At 48.5% G+C, this 22,118-nt stretch overlaps 1 protein-coding gene across 1 annotated transcript in view; it reads left to right on the forward strand.

Annotated features, from left to right (window-relative positions):
- The first annotated feature begins 9,040 nt into the window (after window positions 1-9,040).
- LONRF2 (LON peptidase N-terminal domain and ring finger 2) overlaps window positions 9,041-22,118 on the forward strand; it is a 58,105-nt gene continuing 45,027 nt past the window's right edge. Inside the window, exon 1 of the mRNA XM_077814530.1 lies at window positions 9,041-9,765. Within this exon, the coding sequence (XP_077670656.1) occupies window positions 9,093-9,765 (673 nt within the window). The 5' untranslated portion in view covers window positions 9,041-9,092. The remainder of the gene's footprint in view (window positions 9,766-22,118) is intronic.

Consider the following 22,118-nt stretch of genomic DNA (forward strand, 5'->3'; position numbering starts at 1 on the left):
CAGCCTTGACCTTACCTGTCCCTTCAATTATTGCCCTATCTCCCTGTCCCGCTTCATCTCCAAACTCATACTGGCTGTGGAGTCTTAAATGCTTCTCCTCCTCCTTTCAGATCACTCCTTCATTGGGTCTTCTTCTTCCCCACTCCCACTTTTGGCAGGGGTCCTTCAGGGCTCTGTTCTTAGCCTCCCACTACAACCTTTCTTTCTTTTTTTCTTTCTCTCCTTTGGGTGACCTTATCACAAACATGGCTTTGATTACCATCTTGATGCTGATGGCTCATAAATCTACCTCTCTACCATGGGAGGTGGGTATGATAGGCCAGTGGAGGCTCTGCCTTCCCCTGGTGCTGCTGCTGCTGCCTGACCCTCAGTTGGGGGGTTTCGGGGGGAAGTTTTTGATTTATTATGCCCCATGCAGGTTCTGGGGTGGCTGAGGAGGCAGTATGTGCTATTCAGCTTCCTGTGTTCATCAGTAATCTCCCCGGACTCCAGGGAGATTACTGATGAACCCAGGAAGCTGAGTTGCAAATACTGCCTCCTCAGCCACCCCAGAACCTGCATGGGGCATATGAAAAGCTTCTGGGAGAGGATTTCCCCTGCAGTGGCTTGGGGCCTGGGGAAGGGAGGCGCAGTGTGGCTGCGCCTGGCCCTGGACACTGCGCCTCCCCCTGGGCTCCTCTGGCTGGGGGGAGGCTCAGGGCTGCTCCAGGCAGATGAGGGGGGGAGGCTCAGGGCACTTTTATTGTAGCATGCATCTCTGATGAGTAAAGATGGCAGACCCTGTGAATTATAGATGGGGAGAGGCTCAGGGCTTCAGCTGGCCCAGGGCTCCTCCAGACAGGTGTGGTGGTGGGGTGCTCGGGACTCCTCCAAGTGTGTGCGGCAGGGGGCTCAGGGCAAGGGGTTGGGGTGCAGGAGGGGTGTGGCAGGGGGCTTAGAGCAGGGAGTTGGGCTGCAGGAGGAGTTCGGCCTACGGGGTGGCAGCAGCGCGCACCGGGGCCAGGGCAGGCTCCCTGCATGCCTGCCCTGGTCACACGCCGTGCCGCTCACCACGTCCCTGCGTGGCCCCTGGGGGAGGGGAGGGCACAGGGCTCCGTGTGCTGCCATTGCCACGCCTCCAGGTACCTCCCCTGAAGCGCCCATTGGCCGTGCTCCCCGTTCCCGGCCAATGGGAGCTGTGGGGGGCGGTGCCTGGAGACAATGGCAACGCATGGAGCCATCTGTCCGCCTCCCCCCCCGCCCGGGGCCCCAGGGACGTGGTGTTAGCCGCTTCTGAGAGCGGCATGGGGCCCATGGCACCATGGGGGGCAATCCCGTGGGCCAGATCCAAATCCCTGAGGGGCCGGATCCAGCCCGCGGGCCGTAGTTTGCCCACCCCTGCTCTAGCACCATCGTCTCCAGATCTATCTCCTGGTTAGCTCCTCCACTAGCGGCAGCTCTCTTCTCCCTTCCTTCTGCTGTTACCCCTCCTCCAGTTCACCACATTCCCATCAGACCACCAGCTTTCCTCTCTGACACACTTTTTATTCACACTACGCCTGTCTGCTATGACCTGCTCTCCAGGAAGATTTTTCAGGGAAAGGATTTTACTCAAAAGCTGAAACAGAAGTGAGAAGTGTTCAAAGAACACCCAGTATACAGGGTTTACATATGCCCCTTTAAGCTGAGCTCTTGGGGTGAGCTAATTCTTACTGGCATAGCACAGGGGCACCAAGTCAAAGACGGGTGGCAATTGGGAAACAGCAGTTGAAGAGTAGAACACAATGCAGGAAAATAGCCTCTGCCATCACTAGGTCCACAGGACTTGATTCGCAAAGGGACTTGGGCACTTAACTGTCTCTTTAGGTGCCTAAATATGAAAATTAGGTGCCAATATCATTCTCGGCCCCCCTGCTCAGCTGCCACCTAACCTTGTAAGGTGCCTAAATGCCAAGTTTTCACTGGTGGGCATGGGCAAAACCACTTAAGTCCTGATGCCACCAAGCCGCTCAGCGCCTTCACACCTAAGTTGCTGCAGGATTCACAAACAAGGCATTTCCCTCCCTCTCTGAAATGCAGAGCCTGATCCAGTAGGCATGCTATGTGCATGGCTAATAACCCACACAACTGACATCTGGGGGTGAGAATTTGGGGGGCTGGCTAGTGTGTTATTGGACCCAGAGTGATTAGGGCACTCAGCTGGGATCCTTACCCTGCCTAATTTGGCAGAGACACTTGAACCCTGATCTCATATATCCCAGGTGAGTGAGGGGTGGGAGGTCTTTCTTAACCTCTCCTGTTGAAGCTGTTCTCCTTTGTATAAATAATTCAGCATTTGCTGGAATAGGGGTTTGAACCCGACTCTCCCGGGCTATAGAGTCAAGCTCTCATTTTCTCTTTTCTTCTCAATGAATATTTAGTTGTTTATACAAAGTGGAACAGCTTCAATGGGAAAAAGTAAGACCCATACGAAAGCACCTTGGTGGGAAGTGGGAGACCTCAGTTCAAGTCCCTGTTTTAAATCAGGTAGAGTAAGGATTTGAAAGCAGGTCTCCCATAACCCAAGTAGGTGCCCTAACCACTGAGCTATAAATGGGTGTGTGGATGGAGATCTCTCTCCCTCTGTTTTTTCACAAAGGCTGCCCTGGCTTAGACACCCATCTCCAGGAGAGGGTTTATGGCTGTGAATCCTGATTGGAGATAGTTTCCTTCTAGAAGCTTGTCTGTCACTTAAGCGTTTAGCTGTCTGTGGATCTGAGCCCTAAGCCCTGCCCTTGTCTTCAGCACGTCACTGCTGATCCCTTTCTTGGGTGCCTAGCTCTCCCCATGCAATGAATGGGAGGTGAGAGGGGCCTAAGGACCTAGCTCTCATCTGTGAATGCCACTGGATGGCAAGGCACCTAAGACTGGCGTTAATCTCGTTTGTGAATCTAGACATCAAGATATATTTAAGAATAAGATATTTCTTCCCCACAACAGAGAAGAACAAGAGTACCAAAAGTGAGAGAAAAAGGCAAGTGTGTTCAGACGTTAATAATGGTTCAGCTCGGTACAGGAAAAACAGGGAGGAATAAGGCAGTCACTTAAATCGTAAAAAGAAAAGGAGTCCTTGTGGCACCTTAGAGACTAACCAATTTATTTGAGCATGAGCTTTCGTGAGCTACAGCTGATGAAGTGAGCTGTAGCTCACGAAAGCTCATGCTCAAATAAATTGGTTAGTCTCTAAGGTGCCACAAGGACTCCTTTTCTTTTTGCGAATACAGACTAACACGGCTGATACTCTGAAACTTAAATCGTAGAAAGACAATTTTGTTCTCTGACAAGTAGCAAGAGACTGTCTTAATAAAATAGACGTTACATGCCAGGAGAATAAATTAGGAGAATGTTGATTATGTTACTAATTAAAGGACTTTGGAAGATGGACTTAGTGAAAGGCACTCCTGGCGAGTACTCAGCAAGTAAGGATGAGAAAAGAATTGCAGCCATTCCAGTTAGTCATCACATAAAACAGCAGCAAATTCAATGACTGGAATTCACCCCACTTGTAAGCCTAAATGTGGGAGAGTGGATAAAAAGTTACAAAATATTCCAATAACATATAACAACAAATGTTGATGGGAAAAGGTACAAAAGGGAGACAGAAATACTGAATAGTCCAAACAAAAAAGCATACTGATATAACTCAAGGAATGTGTTAAGATCATGTCTGGTAAACAAGAGAAGTGTAGGACTTGAAATCAATGAACTAAAATTGGCATGTTTGGAAATTAAACCTATTTGTGGCCAAAATAATGAAGGAATAGATTATTCCACTCATCACTCGTTTTGGGGTTCTTAAAAAGAAAATGCTTTTGGGGGGAAAGTAGCAGAAGAAGCTGTCCACCAAAAATTGCAGCAGTAAGCTTTAGCATCATGACTGCCACCCACACAGTCTTCTAGGACTCTGGGATCTACCGTAACACCATTAGGCCTTCATCGTTGATCCTGCTACTCTGACCAGACCAAGGGACCCAGATGCCACCTCCATCTGTGCTGGCTAAATGCCAACTACCTCTTGGGATGTGAGACTTTCTTTCTCATACACACACCCCTTGTGTGTCCTTCTTCTTCCCCACCTTATTTCTTCTCTTTCCTATCTCTCTTCTTTTTCCTCCTTCTGTCTAATAAGAGTCTATCTTAACCAGCCAAGACTGTATATTTTGCAACACTGTTGTAAGCCAGTGACTAGACAGGCAGCTAAAAGCAATGCCCTTAACAGCTTGACACAGGTACAACTTTGCCCGGTCTCAGAGTAGCTGATTAGAGCAGAAGTTCTCAAACTGTGATCCGCTGACCACCAGTGGTCCGCGAGCTCCATTCAGGTGTTCCATGGACAGCTCCCTCTAAGGTGCACGCCGGGTGGCGGCACACAAGAGAATGAAGGGCAACCCACCTAATTAGTGGAGCCGCACAGGCGGGGCTTCACTAATTAGGTGCCTGGACCCTGGAGAAGATGCACATGTAAGGTGAGGTGCTGGCTTTGGGAGGAATAGGGGGTAGGTGGGAGGAGGGAGTGTGATGAGAAGAGGGGGTGGGGGGAATTTGGGATGTGCAGGGCTGTGGTGGCCAGAGAAAGAGGCGACTTTCCCCAGTTCCAGGGCTGTGGCTGCCGGGGAGAGATGGCCCTCGTCCCAGCCTCAGCTCTGTGCCTGCTGCAGTTGAGGAAGAAAGAGAGAGACCCTCCTCCTTCCCAGCCCCAGCTCAGGGGCTGCCGTGGCGGGGGAGGGAGGGCACGTCTATTGCATTAGAAAGGTAAGACTACTGATATTAAAATATGAGTTGTGTGCCTTTATTTGTAGAACCTCAAAACGTTAATTATTATTACGTTTTTTTTTATATACTGCTTTTATCCAAAGCGATTTACAATAGTTAGCTAACAGAACAAACAACATTTGGAAAGATCATTAAGAGGTCCGCCGAGACCCTCAGCAATTTTCAAGTGGTCCACAAAAAAAGAAGTTTGAGAACCACTGGATTAGAGCATAAACTGTGCCTGTGTTTCTCCAGCAGTTAAGTTGCAAATGAGAGTTCAACACCAGACACAGAAGCTGCAATAGCTATCTCTGCTGTTCATTTCTCTCTTAGTTTGTCTTTTAGGAAAGACAACAACAAGAAGACTTCAACAAGAGCTCCAGTCCACATCAAATAACTTGATCTCTTTCCCCCCAAAAGACAGTTATTAATTACCATCTAAAACGCTTTCAGATGGGGGAAGAGGGAAGTGTCTTCTAAAATCTCTCTCCAGGTAAAGGGAAAGAGAACAAGGTATACCGTTAAAATGAAAGCCTTATTTAAATAATTAACATTTCAAATGCTTTAACTGTTCCCTTCTTTTTTGTATCTTTTAATAAAAGGTCAAACATTGTAATGATGTGTTTGCCATGGTACTAAGCAGGCTGAGGTCTCTGTATACCGAACCTTGTTTAAAATTGGAGTGACAGGGTCATGTTAATACCTTTCCATCTAAATTAGTAAAACAGTTATTGTTCATTAATGTCACGTGGGTCAGTATTGGTAGCAAAAACCTTGTATCAAGACAGACCAGCCTTGCAGCTGAGGTGTATAGCCATCCCAGAGCAATTAGAAGACATTTAGATAAATCAGTGATGTGCCTGCCTCCCCCTTTCCAGAATAGTAAAGAGAGTTGTCAGAAAGGGTCCCTTTGCTAGGAACCAAGGATGGGAGCAGGAGGCAGAATCAGCAAAAGTGCTGCCACTCCAGCTCAGAATCCCAGGAGCCAGAGGATAACTCTGAGAAACGGCTCAACCGTGATGCTTGTGGTTGATCCCATCGTCATCAGCCTCCCAAGATCTCCTGACTGGTCCTTGCCAAGATGCACCACAACATAGTGAAACAAAATGCTCCGTCACCTTCTGCCTAGAAGACGTAGGAAGTGGAGAATGTGACTAGAGTGTGCCCAGCCTGCTCTCTTCAACAAAATGGGAGCAATGGTGTTCAATCCTGTATTAAAATCCTATCACAGTAGAGCAAGTAAAGTAATGCCCTATCATAGTAGAACAAGTAAAGATCCCAAAAAAGGGATTGATGAAACTTTCAAAGGATACTAAGATAAGCTTTTAGACACTAGTAGCCTAGAGCCAGTGAGAGTGTGGATAATGAGCAGTGCTAGTAGGTCAGGATGACTTTGCTGACAATGTTAATGGTGCAAGAGTTGCAGGAATGCAGGAAATTGACAGAGCTGAAGACAGATCAGACCTATAACTACTGGCCAGTAAAGAGGTGGGGCCACAAGCAAAAAGGCTGTTGGATGGGAATTTGTCTTAGGGAAACTGGCAAATACACCTTCTATTGTGCAGTTGTACTTGGAAAAGTCACTATGAAAAATGGAAAAGGAGTACTTGTGGCACCTTAGAGACTAACCAATTTATTTGAGCATAAGCTTTCGTGAGCTACAGCTCACTTCATCGGATGCATACTGTGGAAAGTGTACAAGATCTTTTATACACACAAAGCATGAAAAAATACCTCCCCCCACCCCACTCTCCTGCTGGCAATAGCTTATCTAAAGTGATCACTCTCCTTACAATGTGTATGATAATCAAGTTGGGCCATTTCCAGCACAAATCCAGGTTTTCTCACACCCCCTCCTCCCCGCCCCCACACACAAACCCACTCTCCTGCTGGTAATAGCTTATCTAAAGTGACTACTCTCCTTACAATGTGTATGATAATCAAGGTTTCAGAGTAACAGCCGTGTTAGTCTGTATTCGCAAAAAGAAAAGGAGTACTTGTGGCACCTTAGAGACTAACCAATTTATTTGAGCATGAGCTTTCGTGAGCTACAGCTCACTTCATCGGATGCATACCGTGGAAACTGCAGCAGACTTTATGTACACACAGAGAATATGAAACAATACCTCCTCCCACCCCACTGTCCAAAAAAAAAAAAGGGGGGGGGGTGAGAAAGCCTGGATTTGTGCTGGAAATGGCCCACCTTGATTACCATGCACATTGTAGGGAGAGTGGTCACTTTGGATGAGCTATTACCAGCAGGATAGTGAGTTTGTGTGTGTGGTTTTTGGGAGGGGGGTGAGAGAACCTGGATTTGTGCAGGAAATGGCCCAACTTGATTATCATGCACATTGTGTAGAGAGTTGTCACTTTGGATTGGCTATTACCAGCAGGAGAGTGAATTTGTGTGTGGGGGGGTGGAGGGTGAGAAAACCTGGATTTGTGCTGGAAATGGCCCAACTTGATGATCACTTTAGATAATCTATTACCAGCAGGACAGTGGGGTGGGAGGAGGTATTGTTTCATATTCTCTGTGTGTATATAAAGTCTGCTGCAGTTTCCACGGTATGCATCCGATGAAGTGAGCTGTAGCTCACGAAAGCTCATGCTCAAATAAATTGGTTAGTCTCTAAGGTGCCACAAGTACTCCTTTTCTTTTTATGATAATCAAGGTGGGCCATTTCCAGCACAAATCCAGGGTTTAACAAGAACGTCGGGGGGGGGGGGGGTTAGGAAAAAACAAGGGGAAATAGGTTACCTTGCATAATGACTTAGCCACTCCCAGTCTCTATTCAAGCCTAAATTAATTGTATCCAATTTACAAATTAATTCCAATTCAACAGTTTCTCACTGGAGTCTGGATTTGAAGTTTTTTTGTTGAAGAATTGCAACTTTCATGTCTGTAATCGCGTGACCAGACAGATTGAAGTGTTCTCCGACTGGTTTATGAATGTTATAATTCTTGACATCTGATTTGTGTCCATTTATTCTTTTACGTAGAGACTGTCCAGTTTGACCAATGTACATGGCAGAGGGGCATTGCTGGCACATGATGGCATAAATCACGTTGGTGGATGTGCAGGTGAACGAGCCTCTGATAGTGTGGCTGATGTTATTAGGCCCTGTGATGGTGTCCCCTGAATAGATATGTGGGCACAGTTGGCAACGGGCTTTGTTGCAAGGATAGGTTCCTGGGTTAGTGGTTCTGTTGTGTGGTATGTGGTTGCTGGTGAGTATTTGTGCGTATAAAAGATCTTCTACACTTTCCACAGTATGCATCCAATGAAGTGAGCTGTAGCTCACGAAAGCTTATGCTCAAATAAATTGGTTAGTCTCTAAGGTGCCACAAGTCCTGCTTTTCTTTTTGCGAATACAAACTAACACGGCTGCTACTCTAAAACCTATGAAAAATGGCACTTTCTTACTTATCTGCTCTTGTTCCTTAGAATAATTTCTGCATGCACAATAGACTAAAATAAATCTTGTCTCCTTTCGGTTAGTCTCTAAGGTGCCACAAGTCCTCCTTTTCTTTTTGTGAATACAGACTAACACAGCTGCTACTCTAAACCATTTTACTCCTGTTAGCCCTGCAGAAATAGCTGGTTTCCATTGAGACTCACGCATCAACTGCTTTTAACTAAGCTCCCAGTGCATTATCTTTTACTGCTGCTGCTGCACCACCCATGAAGAACCCAGCAGCCTGACTTTCAGATCCCAAACTGAGTTGGCAGGGGCTGGCAGGTAAAGAAAACGCATCGTTTTACATATAAGCTGAGCGAACGTGAAGAGGAATGAGTGAAAAGCAACAGCCCAGGAACTTCAAGCTGCTCCTTTCACAAATTGCGTGTGTAAGAGTGTACTAGCGCCTGCCTCCTTAGGCACCAGAGCAAGTCAGGGGGCTGACGTCCCTCCAGTTACGAAGGCGTGGAGGAGCCAGGACGAAGCCCTTTCCATCCACGCAGAGGGGCTTGCAGCGGCGGGGCGCTCTCTGCAGGGCAGCGCCCCCCACCCCGCGCTGAGCACAGTCCTTTGCCCGGCACCGAGCAGGCTCCCAGGCCGCAGGGAGCTCCCCTCGCTCAGCCGGTCGGTGGAGGGGGCGATGCGATCTCCGGGCCGCCGCTCCCCACCTCGGCGGCTGGGCGGGAGGCGGCGGCGCGTTACACAGCCATTACATAATAAATGAGCCGGTGGAGGGGCGGGGGCAGGCGCCCGCGACAGGGGGAGGAAGCGAGCGAGCGAGGCAGGCAGGGCCGCCCCCCGGGCCGGAGCCTGCCAGGAAGGAGGCGCGGGCCGGCGGCATGGAGTAGGCGCCGGCGGGCGGCATGGAGCTGAGCCCGGGGCCGAGCCCGGGGCCCTGCGCCGAGATGCTGCAGGTGGCCGAGGAGGCCTTTCGCGGCGGCAACTTCGAGCTGGCGGCCGAGATCTACGGCTCGCAGCTGGCCGAGCTGCCGCAGCCCGAGCGGGGCCTCTGCCTGCGCCGGGGGGACGCGCTGGCCCGCGCCGGCCGCATGGCCGAGGCCCTGGAGGCCTACAGCGCCGCCGCCCGGCTGGGCCGCCTGCGGCCCGAGGAGCTGCGGGAGCTGGCGGAGAGCCTGGCCCTCAGCCTCCGCGAGAAGGCGCTGCGCCTGCCGCCCTGGCCCGGCGGCGGCGGCCCCGAGGGAGCGGGCGAGGCGCTGGGCGATCCCGCCTGCTGCCGCCCGCCCGAGCTGCTCGGCTGCCCCCTGTGCCGGCGGCTGCTCTGCGAGCCGGTGACCCTGCACTGCGGCCACACCCGCTGCCGGCGCTGCGCCGAGCCCGGCGACTGCTGCCACCGGCCCCGCCGCGCCGCCGACGGCCCCGCCAGCGCCCGGGTCAACGTGGTGCTGGGCAACCTGCTGGAGAAGTGGCTGGAGGGGGAGAGCCGGGCGCGGCGGCTCCGCGCCGAGGGGGACGAGCTGCGGGACAGGCAGGAGCTGCCGGCCGCGCTGGAGAAATACAACCAGGCCCTGGAGACCGGTGAGTGTCCGCCCAGGCCCGGGCTCCCTGCGCTGGGCCCTGCGGCCGAGCCCTGCCCCGCTCCCTGCCCTCGGCTAGGCTGCAGCAGCCGCCGCCGCCCGCGGCCCGGCCTCCCCGAGCGTCCTTTGTCTCCGGGCGCTGCCTCCCGCACTGCACCGTGCTGAGTCCACGTGGGTCAGTGTGTTCGAGCGCCGCGTGCTGCTGACTGGTTCTAAGTTTGGCCTCTAGTTCGTACTGCCGCTGTCCTAAACCATTTCCCTTGTAGTGCCCTCTGGCTCCCTTTCCACCGGCCGGGCACGAAGCCGTGGATTCTGGGAGATTAGTGAAGACCACCCGTGTACTCCAGGGAGAGGCGTGGTTGAGCCGCTTTAGCTAGCCTAGGTGCACTCTGTCAATAAAAGGGGGTGCAATGACCCCTTATAGACCCGCATGCACGTAAACCTGTTGGAACAGGTTCTTTATGTGGACACAAGGTGTATGTGTTAAGGGGCTAGAATGGTTCTTTGACTGTTAAATTATTTAGCACCCTTGTAGCACCACATGCTGCTGTTGTCACGGTATATTTTGGGGGGCACCTAGACAGCAGCCAAAGAAGGGGGTGGGTGCTTTCTGCTTTGCCAAATTCTGCCACACTGTAAATATATAGAGGAAACCAATCTGAAATCCTAGTCATAGTAAATGAGTTACACAATTTTTGATGCTACATCTGGCCTTGAGTTGTCCTGCCGGTTTCTATGGCTTTACCATCACATTTTTTTTTAAAAATAAAACAACAACAAAAAAAACTTTCTCCTGTTGGTGTGTAAAAGATCCATGCAAACAGTATATATGGGGAAACTCAAGGTGCTGTCAAATGAAGTGAAATAAGAGACTAACTTCTTTTTAGTTGGTCTAGATACAGTCTAGTCTACTTTAATATTGTGATTATTCACCTCTTAAAATTGACTGTGTTCCTTAATAGCGTGTGTGTGTTGGGGGGGATTCTCGCCCCTTTGTAGTAACTAATAGCGAAAGTGAAGCAATATAATTCATTGGGTATTTGTACTATTTGTTACATTTTTTTTATGTGGGACAATAGAGACAGAGTAGTCAGTTTTGCAATTTGTGTCCAGTTAACCCTGGTTCTCATTGCTTGCTCAACACTGCAGTTGATTGACTTGTAAACATAGATGGGGACTGTTTTGTTCTTTGGGGTAAATAGTGGAATAGCAAAACAGAGATGGAAATATATCCAGTACTGTCCTGTTATTGAAATGTAGTAGTAATGGAATATTTCTGCTGGCCTTGACCTGTGAAAACTTTATTTTGAAAACCTGTGTCGGAAAAATGCCCTATTTGATATAACTTAAGTAGTTTAACTTGCATAAGCAAAATTGAAACAGGGCACTCTTGAATCAAAATAAGTGTCCACACACAGACTTGCACTGAAATATCAAAAAGTGTGAATTACCAGTTTAATTATTTTGGTGCAAGTTTGTGTAGACAAGCCCCTAGAGTACTTCTTCATTCTCTCTCTGAAATGGTTTTGTGAGCCTTTATGCCTCAAAAATTATAGTAAAATATACCCAATATCTTAAATTTTTTTTTTTTTTGTTCAAAGAAGGGGCTGGTATTTGGAATTTGCAGGGATATAAACACAAACCTGGCACTGTATTTGGAAATGCACTGCCAGGTAACACTGTCACTAGTATGACAAATTTCAAATGAAGGATTAATTCTGGCCTTGTAAAATTGTGCAAATAGCTTACTTACTGCAGACCACTCCTTGATGATTTGTGGAAAGTTGGCAGGTCACACTGTCCTAAGAGCACTTTTTTTTTTTATAGATGCATGTGCTTTTAAAAAACAAACCAAAAACTGCCTTTGAAAGAGCCAGTGTTTTGCAGGAAGAGGAAAGGAAACAGGAGCCATCTTGATCTTTCTTGAGTGGTAACAGCTAATTTACACCCCATCATTTTATAGGTATAGTTGGGATTATGCTTGCCAGTGTGCATTACTTTGCATTTATCAACATTAAATTTCATCTGCCATTTTGTTGCCCAGTCACCCAGTTTTGAGAGATCCTTTTGTAGCTCTTCGCAGTCTGCCTGGGTCTTAACTATCTTTAGTAATTTTGTAGTATCTGCAAATTTTGCCCCCTCACTGTTTACTCCTATTTCCAGATCATTTATTAGTATGTTGAATAAAACTGGTCCCAGAACAGACCCCTAGGGGACTCCACTATTTTCCTCTCTGTCAGCTCTGAAAACTGACCGTTTATACCTACCCTTTGTTTCCTATCTTTTAACCAGTTACCAATCCATGAGCGCACCTTCCCTCTTGGCAGCTTACTTTGCATAAGAGCCTTTGGTGAGGGATCTTGTCAAAGGCTTTCTGAAAATCTAAGTATACTATATCCACTAGATCCCCTTGGTCCACATGCTTGTTGACCCCCTCAAAGAATTCTAGTAGATTGGTGAGGCATGATTTCCCTTTACTAAAACAATGTTGACTCTTCTTCAACAAATTATGTTCATCTATATGTCTGACAATATTGTTCTTTATTATAATTTAAACCAGTTTGCCCGGTACTGAAGTCAGGCTTACAGGCCTGTAATTGTTGGGACCACCTCTGGAGCCCTTTTTAAAAATTGGCATCACGTTAGCTATCCTCTAGTCATCTGGTACAAAAGCTGATTTAAATGACTACAGTTAATAGTTCTGCAGGTTCACATTTGAGTTTCTTCAGAACTCTTGGGTGAATACCATATGGTCCTGGTGATGTATTGCTGTTTAACTTATCAATTTGTTCCAAAAACACCTCTAATGATACCTCAATTTGGGACGGTTCCTCAGATCTGTTTCCTAAAATGAATGATCCATCAATGGCTATTAACCAGGATGGGCAGGAATGGTATCCCTGGCCTCTGTTTGCCAGAAGCTGGGAATGAGCGACGGGATGGATCACTTGATGATTAACTGTTCTGTTCATACCCTCTGGGGCACCTGGCACTGGCTGCTGTGGGAAGACAGGCTACTGGGCTAGATGGATCCTTGATCTGACACAGTAGGGCCATTCTTAGGTTCTTATCTTCTGTGGCTGGAGCTGCCAGTGGTAGAGAAATCCCTAGGGGAGAAGGGAATCAATTGGTAGGGTAGCATGTGGAGGTAGGAGAAAAGGACCGGGGGAATGGAGGACCAAGCAGTACAGTAGTAATGTGCAATGGAGAGAAGAGGCGAATAGGTGAGAGGTAGAGATAAAATGAAAAACAAAAATAGAATGATCTCCCCCCCACACCCTTTTTTAAAGGACAAAATACTGCTTCTTGTATCCTTGTCATAGACTAGATGTTTTTCCAGAACTGTGCACAAGCAATGGCTGTTTCCGTCACTGCAGCGAGTCCTCCTTTGTACAGGTCTCCCCAAGGAGTCTGCAAACAAGCAGGTGATCCCTGGTCTGCACTTCACCACACTTGCATGTATTAGTGTTTAGAGTAGCCCCATTTGATCATGTTAGTTTTTGATCTACCAGTTGGTGTACGTGGGCGGTTCAGACCTCACCACATTAAACAGACTTTAGCCCCTCCAGGAAGGTCCTCCTGGGTTCCAAATCTATTTCCCTGCATCCAACTGCATGCAGTCTTTCATTCCATAACCTCAGTAGTGCCTTGCCAGCTGTCGTATCCAAAGGCAAAACACTGGTCATAAAACTTTTGTGATTTAAGGTGCTACGAATTACACCTGGTAGGACACGCACACAAGTGCTACGAATTACACCTGGTAGGTCACGCACACAAGTGCTACGAATTACACCTGGTAGGTCACGCACAGTTCGAATCTAGGCTGAGGCACAGAAACAAAGTCCACAACTGCAGAGTTCCCAAAAGACACTAAGTTTATTACGCTCGAGCGTGGTGCCCCCCTGCTAGCCAGGAGGGGACCCTGAATGCAGATTATACAAAGGTTATATACCTTTTAGCAAAGCATGTTGCCCTCGTGCATCGGAAACCTTAGCCAATAAACAAACCCTTGTTTTATCTACCACCTATCCCTACTTGGTGCATTCCTCGTGCTATACCAGTATGTTAATTACACAGCATGGTCCTAAAGCCATGCATCAGTAACTTTTATTATCAGGATGGGAGGCCTCACATCAAGGCCAAGAAACCGGGAGTTAAAGACTGACAGAAACCAGATACTGGGAGACAAGGCAGGCTGGAGACAAGGAGGAGGATTTTCACAGGGATTCAATATCTAAGGATTACTCCTCCTGATGTATGATGTGCTGGCATTTAAACAATGGTGGGCCCCAAACCAAAATGGAGTCACATGTGCTAACTTTTCCTTAACAGTCCTCCCTTTTTTTTTGTACGTCAGTAAGCTATATTGGGGCTGAGTAACCGCGCTGCAGGGTTAGCAATTGCCGACAGCACATACTGCAGCATTGTAGGCATACAAAAAATAACGCAAAAACAATAACAGTTAAAAAAAGTAAATACAAAATACGCCGTCCCCAAGTCCCCACATCCGGTAGCCATGAGGTGAGCCAGTCCCAGACCTCCTGGAATCCGGCGCTGGTAGTGTCGAGGCTGATGTGGTGGAATAGGGCTGCCTGTTGCTTGAGGATGTGGATGTCAGTTTCCACCCTATGATGCTGATTTACAAATACGCAACAGCTTGAGTTGACCAGAGCACAAACCCCGCCCTGATTTGCAAGGAGATAATCCAGGGCTAGGCGGTTTTGCAATGTAGTTTGGGATAGCTGGGTGACTTCAATTTGAAGGGCAGATAGAGCATCTGCAGTAGCATTTGCCATTAGTTCCAAAGCAGCTGAAATGTTAACTATAGCTTTTTCCAGCTCGCTTACTCCCAACCATGGCAGAAACCAACGCACAAAGGAGTGAAAGCCTTTGGGCCGATAAGAAAGGGGGTTTAAAGGAATACTTCGTCGGTCCCTCCATACTAGATTGCGGATCTCTCCCCGGGTCAGGTTCTGGTGTACTGTCACGGCGGGTACTATAGCCCCTAAGGTACATGTACCACACCATCCTGCTGGGAGAACCTTATAGGCTGTGTGATTGCATAACCAATACCAGCCAGACCCCTCGGGGACTGGCCACGGGGTTCTGGAGTAGGTAGAGGGGCCTCCCGCACCAGAGCTGATTTGGGTGGTGTCCTTGCACCCTACAAAATTTCCTACAAAAACTGTATTTTCTATGCCCTTACGTCGTAACACACATAAAGCATAATTACCCTGGGCCACCATATTAATAGACCATATTTGAATTGTAACATTCCAGTTAAATGTAGTGTTTGCCCATAGCTTGGTTTGGAGCGTTCGATTAAGGGGGATAGGTACCCCTACCAACGGGACGCCCTGACCTAAATATGTGGGGGTATGAATACAAATTCAACACTGCGTTCGATTTATACCCTGTTTGATAGCACGGGTTAAATTTAAAAAGCTATTGCCCTCCCATCTTTGTACTGGACTTGGGAATAGGGAGAGGATCCCCCAGGCAAACCATACCAATGTTGACATCCTCCCCTGTACCATACAAAAAACACTACCCCCAATGTAAGTCCAATAAACAGGAACACAAAAAGTCCTGGTGGGCTATGAAGGTCCCAGTAGCTGGAAAGCTCAGTCCATGGGTTGGTTGTAGTGTTCATTCGTGAAGTGGCTTGTCTGCTGGCTTGCCAGGGTCAGGTGGGGGTTCTGTTGCCAACTTGACGTAGCTATGGTGAATCCAGGAACCTTTACCTGCAACTTTTAAAGCAGAATAAGTACATAACAGAACCTGGTACGGCCCCTCCCACCGAGGTTCCAGGGGGTCGGTGCGGGGGATCTTTTTTACCATTACCCAATCCCCTGGTTTAAAGGAATGAACTTGTAACCCTAAGGGTGCGGTTTGAAACAACTGAGCTTCAGACTGGTTTTCAGTCAGCTCCTTTTGCAGTCTAGCAACATATCTGGCCAAAGTTTCATCTCCATCCAAGAGGCTAGCATGTACAGGAACATAAGTTCCCGGGACTAAAGCTGGTCTCCCAAACAGTACCTCAAATGGGGACAGGCCTAGGGGCATGAGTGGCGTTCGTCTTATATGCCATAAAACTATAGGCAAGGCCTCTGGCCACTTAAGTCCAGTTTCCTTACAAAACTTTGCTACCATTGTCTTTATTGTTCGGTTCATGCGCTCCACCTGACCTGCAGACTGGGAGTGGTACGGGGTGTGTAATTGTCGAATAATCCCCAAGCACCGGTACAGTTCCTCCAAAATCTTTGCAGTAAAGTGTGAGCCCCGATCTGAATCAATGACTTCAGGGACACCAAACCTGGGTACAATGTCTTTCATTAAGAACTTGACCACAGATCTTGCATCTGGCTTTCTGGTTGGTATTGCTTCAGGCCATCCGGAAAGTTGGTCCACTATAACAAGGAGGTGGTGAAACCCTGAGCATTTAGGCATTTCTGCGTAGTCCATCTGCAAGCGCTGAAATGGGAAGTTTGCCCAGGGTCTCCCCCCTTTTGAGTTGGCATCGAGCCGAGTCTTAGCAGAGAAGGCCAGGCAAGTAGGGCAGGAGCCAAGAACTTGCTTTACCGTGGGATAGACATGCGGTGCTGCCCAGAACTTTAGTATGGCAGCCACCGTGCCCTGAATACCAGCGTGACCCAGGGAATGAAAATAATGAGCAGCTGCGAGTAGATAACGACGGGGGAGAATAGGTTTGTTGCCGATTCGCCAAACCTTATCGGAGCCCTTAGATCCCTCCCAGCGTTTCCAGTCATGCAGCTCCTCCAAGGATACGTCAGCATACAGCAGTGTCCAGTCAGCAGGTGGGAAGGACACATCCAGGGGGAGGGAAGCCGAAACTAGAAGGGGCTGTAGAGCTGCAGCCTTTGCGGCTGAATCAGCTAATGCATTGCCCTGAGATACAACACTGTTAGACTGCCTGTGCGCATAACAATGAACCACCGCCACCTGACGAGGGGCCTGAATAGCTTTCAAAAGGGCAGAGATTAGAGGGCCATTAGCGATTTTTGTGCCTGAGGAGGTTAAAAATCCTCGTTGCTTCCAGAGCTGGCCTGTAGCATGACAAACTCCAAAAGCATACTTAGAGTCTGTATAAATGGTAACAGTTTTTCCTGAAGACAATAAGCAAGCCCTGGTAAGCGCGTGTAACTCTGCACCCTGGGCGCTGAAGGAAGGTGGTGGGGGGCAGCCTCGATAACGTCTGCCTGAGAGGTAACCGAATAGCCTGAGACCCGGTGGCCATTTAAATAGTACGAGGACCCATCTGTGAAAAGAAGTAAATCGGGTTCTACTAAAGCGGAGTCCGCTAAATCCGGGCGGGGCTTACCATTTTGCGCGACGACATTCATGCATACATGGTGAGGGGTACCGTCCTCTGGGAGGGGTAGCATTATGGCTGGATTGAGGATGTTACAGCGGCGTAAAGTAACGTCAGCGGCCAACAGGATTAGTTTATATTTATGGGCCCGCTGTGGAGACAATGCCTGTGTAGAATGCTGTTTTAAAAGAATTTCAACCTCATGAGGGACCCAGACAGTCAAAGGGTGCCCCAAAACAATAGGTCGTGACCGTTCAACCATGACAGCAGCAGCAGCAACAGACCGTACACAGGAGACAGAGCCCTGAATTACAGGGTCCAGTTGTACTGAATAATAGGCTACGGGGCGTGGGCGACCCCCCAGATATTGCAAAAGGACGCCGCTAGCCACTCCCTGCCGTTCATGAGTGAAAAGAGAAAATGGTTTACCGTAATCCGGGAATCCCAAGGCGGGCGCAGAGATCAGAGCCTTTTTGACGGATTTAAAAGCATTTTCTATTTCCGGGGTCCAGGAGACAGGATCGAGGGTCAGTGTTGTAGTAGCTTGAACTAACGGTTTTACTAATTCTTCGAAAGCCACAACCCAGGGTCGACAGAACCCCGCAGCCCCCAGGAAAGCCCGTAACTGCTTTTTTGTAGTCGGACGTGGGTAATCCTGGATTGCCCGCACCCTATCAGGGGAGAGTAAACGCTCCCCAGGTCTAATTACAAAACCCAAATAAATTACCTGATCTAGGCACAGCTGCAACTTGGATGGGGAAGCACGATGACCCTTATTAGCTAATGCAGTAAGCAAAACAACAGAGTCAATTAAACATGCGTTATAATCTGAGGCAGCGATTAGCAAATCATTTACATACTGAACCAGGACAGACGAACTAGGCAAAACAATGTTTTTTAAATCCTCGGTGAGAATCCGGGAAAAAATAGTAGGGGATCCTGAGAACCCCTGGGGAAGACGTGTCCATGTTAGCTGCTGACCCTTCCAGGTAAATGCGAATAAATATTGAGAATCAGGGTGCAAAGGAATACTGAAAAATGCTGCACACAAATCTATGACAGTAAAGCAAGTGGCTGACTGAGGAATTAGCGTTAGAATAGTGCTTGGATCAGGGACAACTGGATGGGGGGCTATAACATAACCATTTATAGCCCGAAGATCCTGAACAAATCGATAGACTGGACGCCCATCTGGTCCCGGTTTAGGCTTCCTTACTGGAAGAATGGGAGTATTACAGGGCGAACTGCAAGGGACTAAAACCCCCTGAGTCAAATAACTGTCAATAAGGAGTGAGATGCCTTTTTCCGCCTCCCTCGGCAAGGGGTATTGTTTTACGGACGGAGGCGGTCCGCCCCCTGTTTTCAGACTTACTGGAACTGCTGATTTAAGAAGACCCACATCAGTAGGATTTGTGCTCCACAAAGCGTGGGGAACACTGGACAATTCAGAGGGCACACCAGGAATAGGGGTAACCGATGTCATAAGAGAAGCAACCGCCGAGTCCGGGACGGACATGCGGAGCCCCTTGGGGGCGCAATATATATGTGCCCCCAATTTGCCCAGCACATCCCGCCCGAGGAGGTTTGCGGGGCCCTCCGGCATTACAACAAATCTATGTGATAGCTTTAAAGAACTAAGCTCGATAGGGACAGGGTAGGATAAAGGGGCCGGGCAGGGATTACCTTCTATACCCTGCACCCAAACCTTGGTATCGGACAGAGAGCCCGGAACAAAAGTTAAAGTGGAGAGAGTGGCCCCAGTATCTACTAGAAAAGGCACAAGGTGTTCCCCAACCTTTAAATAAATTTGTGACTGTAATCCTAAGTCCCATTCCAACTCTCCCAAAGTCCCCAAAACCTCCGCCTCTAGTCACTGGGGGTTAACAAGGTTCTGGGGGGCGTTAGGGGGAAAAGAAGGATTAGCCTTTACCTGGTTCTTCCAAGGAGCCCCTCGGGGAAGCAGGGGACACTCCCTCCTCCAGTGCCCTGGTTGTTTACAATAATTACAATTCCCGTCCCTCATTCTATCCCAACCTCCCCCTCCTCCTGTCCCCTGTCCATGCCCCCTTCCCCTCATCTCTCCGCGCCCTCGCCAATGCTGGGTTTCCCGAAGGAGCCTGCAAGGCAGCAGCTAACATACTTACTTCCTCCTTCTTCTGTTTACGTTTTTCCCGTGCTTTTTCCTCGTCCCTGCCGTTAAACACAAAGGTGGCCAGGCGGACAACCTCCTGGAGGGGTTTTCTTGGCCAATCGGGCACATGCTTAGAAAAATATTTTTTTATATCTGATGCTGCCTGATCAACATAAAAGGAGACCATCATAGGACGGTTTTCCTCTGCCTCAGGGTTTATACCGCCCCCATATACACGAACTTGCTTGGACAACCGGGCCAAAAAGGCGGAGGGGTGCTCAGTAAGCTTTTGCTGACATTCACGAATTTTAGACCAGTTAGCCGTTTTACTACCAGCTTTACGTACAGCTTCTAAAAGGCCGTTTCTACCTGCCTTTAAAAGGCCCATTTGAGTAGGCATATTAGGATTCCAATTGGGATCAGTCAGGGGCCAAGAAGCCCGGGTACTATCCTCCCCTGCCCAGCGCCTATTAGCATCCAGAATGGAATATTTTTCGTCAGGGGTAAAAAGTGTGTCCAGGATTACCTGGACATCTCCCCATGTAGGATTAAATGCGGTAAATACAGACCGAATGGTTTGCAGAACCTTCTCTGGATCGTCACGCAGGCGAGGCATCTGCTGTTGCCATGTTACTAAATCGCCTGGGCCAAAAGGGCGGTGAACATAGGGAAAAGCAAACCGTTCACTTCCGTCCGTATTATGAGTAACAAGGGGTTGCTGAATGAGGGGAGCTTGCAGAGTAACCGGTGGGTCAATGGTGGGCCCGCACGGGCAGGGGGGTGGCGAGCAAGGAGATGATAGGCATAAATCAGAAAGCCGAGGGTAAGCCGGGGGAGGGGCAGAAACAGGCCGGGGAGGAGAAGAAACAGGCATAGCACAGAGTGGGGCTGAAGACCCCTGAGATAGATAGGAAAAGGAGGAGGAAAGAGGACATCCTTTCGCACGCGCATAAGCCCAGTTGTCCCATACATACCAATAATCCATTTGGGCTGGAGCTTTGTCCTCCAGCCTTCTTCTAAGCATTGTTAATGTATCCCCAGCAAAGGACCCATCCGGTGGCCATTCAACAGATGTTTGAGTTGTTAGTGCTGGCCACTTAACCTTACATAAAATAACAGCTTTCTTTCTGCCTAACCCATGGGTGCCAGAGATATTCCCCCAATTCTCGAGAATTTCAGCTAAAGGGGTCCCCTTACTTACACTCTGCCCAGAACCCATAATGGGCTACCAAAAGAACACAAAATGTGCCACCTTATTGCCTAAGCGACGGCTCACACACCCCCCCTCCTCGGAGTTCTCAAAGGTGAACTCACCCTGTGCCAGCTGGAGCTGTCCGAGAGGAGGAGTGTAGTCTCGCTTGTTGGGGCGAGCCTAGAGTCCCTTCGTGGTCGCCAAAACTGTTACGAATTACACCTGGTAGGACACGCACACAAGTGCTACGAATTACACCTGGTAGGACACGCACACAAGTGCTACGAATTACACCTGGTAGGTCACGCACAGTTCAAATCTAGGCTGAGGCACAGAAACAAAGTCCACAACTGCAGAGTTCCCAAAAGACACTAAGTTTATTACGCTCGAGCGTGGTGCCCCCCTGCTAGCCAGGAGGGGACCCTGAATGCAGATTATACAAAGGTTATATACCTTTTAGCAAAGCATGTTGCCCTCGTGCATCGGAAACCTTAGCCAATAAACAAACCCTTGTTTTATCTACCACCTATCCCTACTTGGTGCATTCCTCGTGCTATACCAGTATGTTAATTACACAGCATGGTCCTAAAGCCATGCATCAGTAACTTTTATTATCAGGATGGGAGGCCTCACATCAAGGCCAAGAAACCGGGAGTTAAAGACTGACAGAAACCAGATACTGGGAGACAAGGCAGGCTGGAGACAAGGAGGAGGATTTTCACAGGGATTCAATATCTAAGGATTACTCCTCCTGATGTATGATGTGCTGGCATTTAAACAATGGTGGGCCCCAAACCAAAATGGAGTCACATGTGCTAACTTTTCCTTAACAAAGGCATTTGGTTACTCCTGAGTGACCATATAATATATGCCATCTGCTGTGATCTTTCTCTTTGGCTTGCTACCTTCCTCTTGATATCACGTGGTGCAACACCAGCCAGTAAGTACAGGCTATTCTTTGGTCTTGGCTTTAGACATCCTGTTTTTACATGACAGCTGTCATTTAGGACAGGATTTAGTTTTTTAGCGTGGATTGATCGTTCCCACAGTGGACATACATACTCTGCTATGGAGTAGCACACAGCAATAGCAGTGGTTTGCAAAGTAGCTGGATTAACTCCCCGCTCTGAGGTGACCAACTTTCGAAGAATGTTGTTGCAGACGCTAACTTTCCCTTTCACCTTCTCTACATGTGCTTTGAAGGAAAGCATTTGGTCCAAAGTCATCTCCAGGTAGACCGCGTTCAGGTGATTAGTCAGTGGTATTCCATTCTAGTTGGTGATTAGTTTCCACTTTGATTCTCGATGGCATAAGTGAAAAACCATCACCTGTATCTTGGTTTGTGTTGGTGTGAAGCTGATTCTTGTTGTAGTAAATTGAGATGTTGCTCATAGTCCATTCTAGACGGTTGCAAAGTCCTTCTCCTGTGATGTGATGCATAGATCATCTGCCTATGGGTACAGGAGTCTGGTAGAAAGCGGATATACTCACCACTGGATGAACAGTTTTCTGTTCCCTGAGTTCCCAGAGCAGGGGCTGTACTAGAGCAATCAAGAACCTGCTAGAACCAGTTAAGACAGGCAAGCTAATTAAGACACCTGGAGCCAATTAAGAACATTCTAGAATCAGTTATGGCATGCAGACTAATCAGGACCTCCCATCAGTTAGGGGCGGATGTGCAAGGAGCAGGGAGTGAGA

The sequence above is a fragment of the Eretmochelys imbricata genome, chromosome 1 (genome assembly GCF_965152235.1).
Source record: "Eretmochelys imbricata isolate rEreImb1 chromosome 1, rEreImb1.hap1, whole genome shotgun sequence".
NCBI lineage: Eukaryota > Metazoa > Chordata > Testudines > Cheloniidae > Eretmochelys > Eretmochelys imbricata.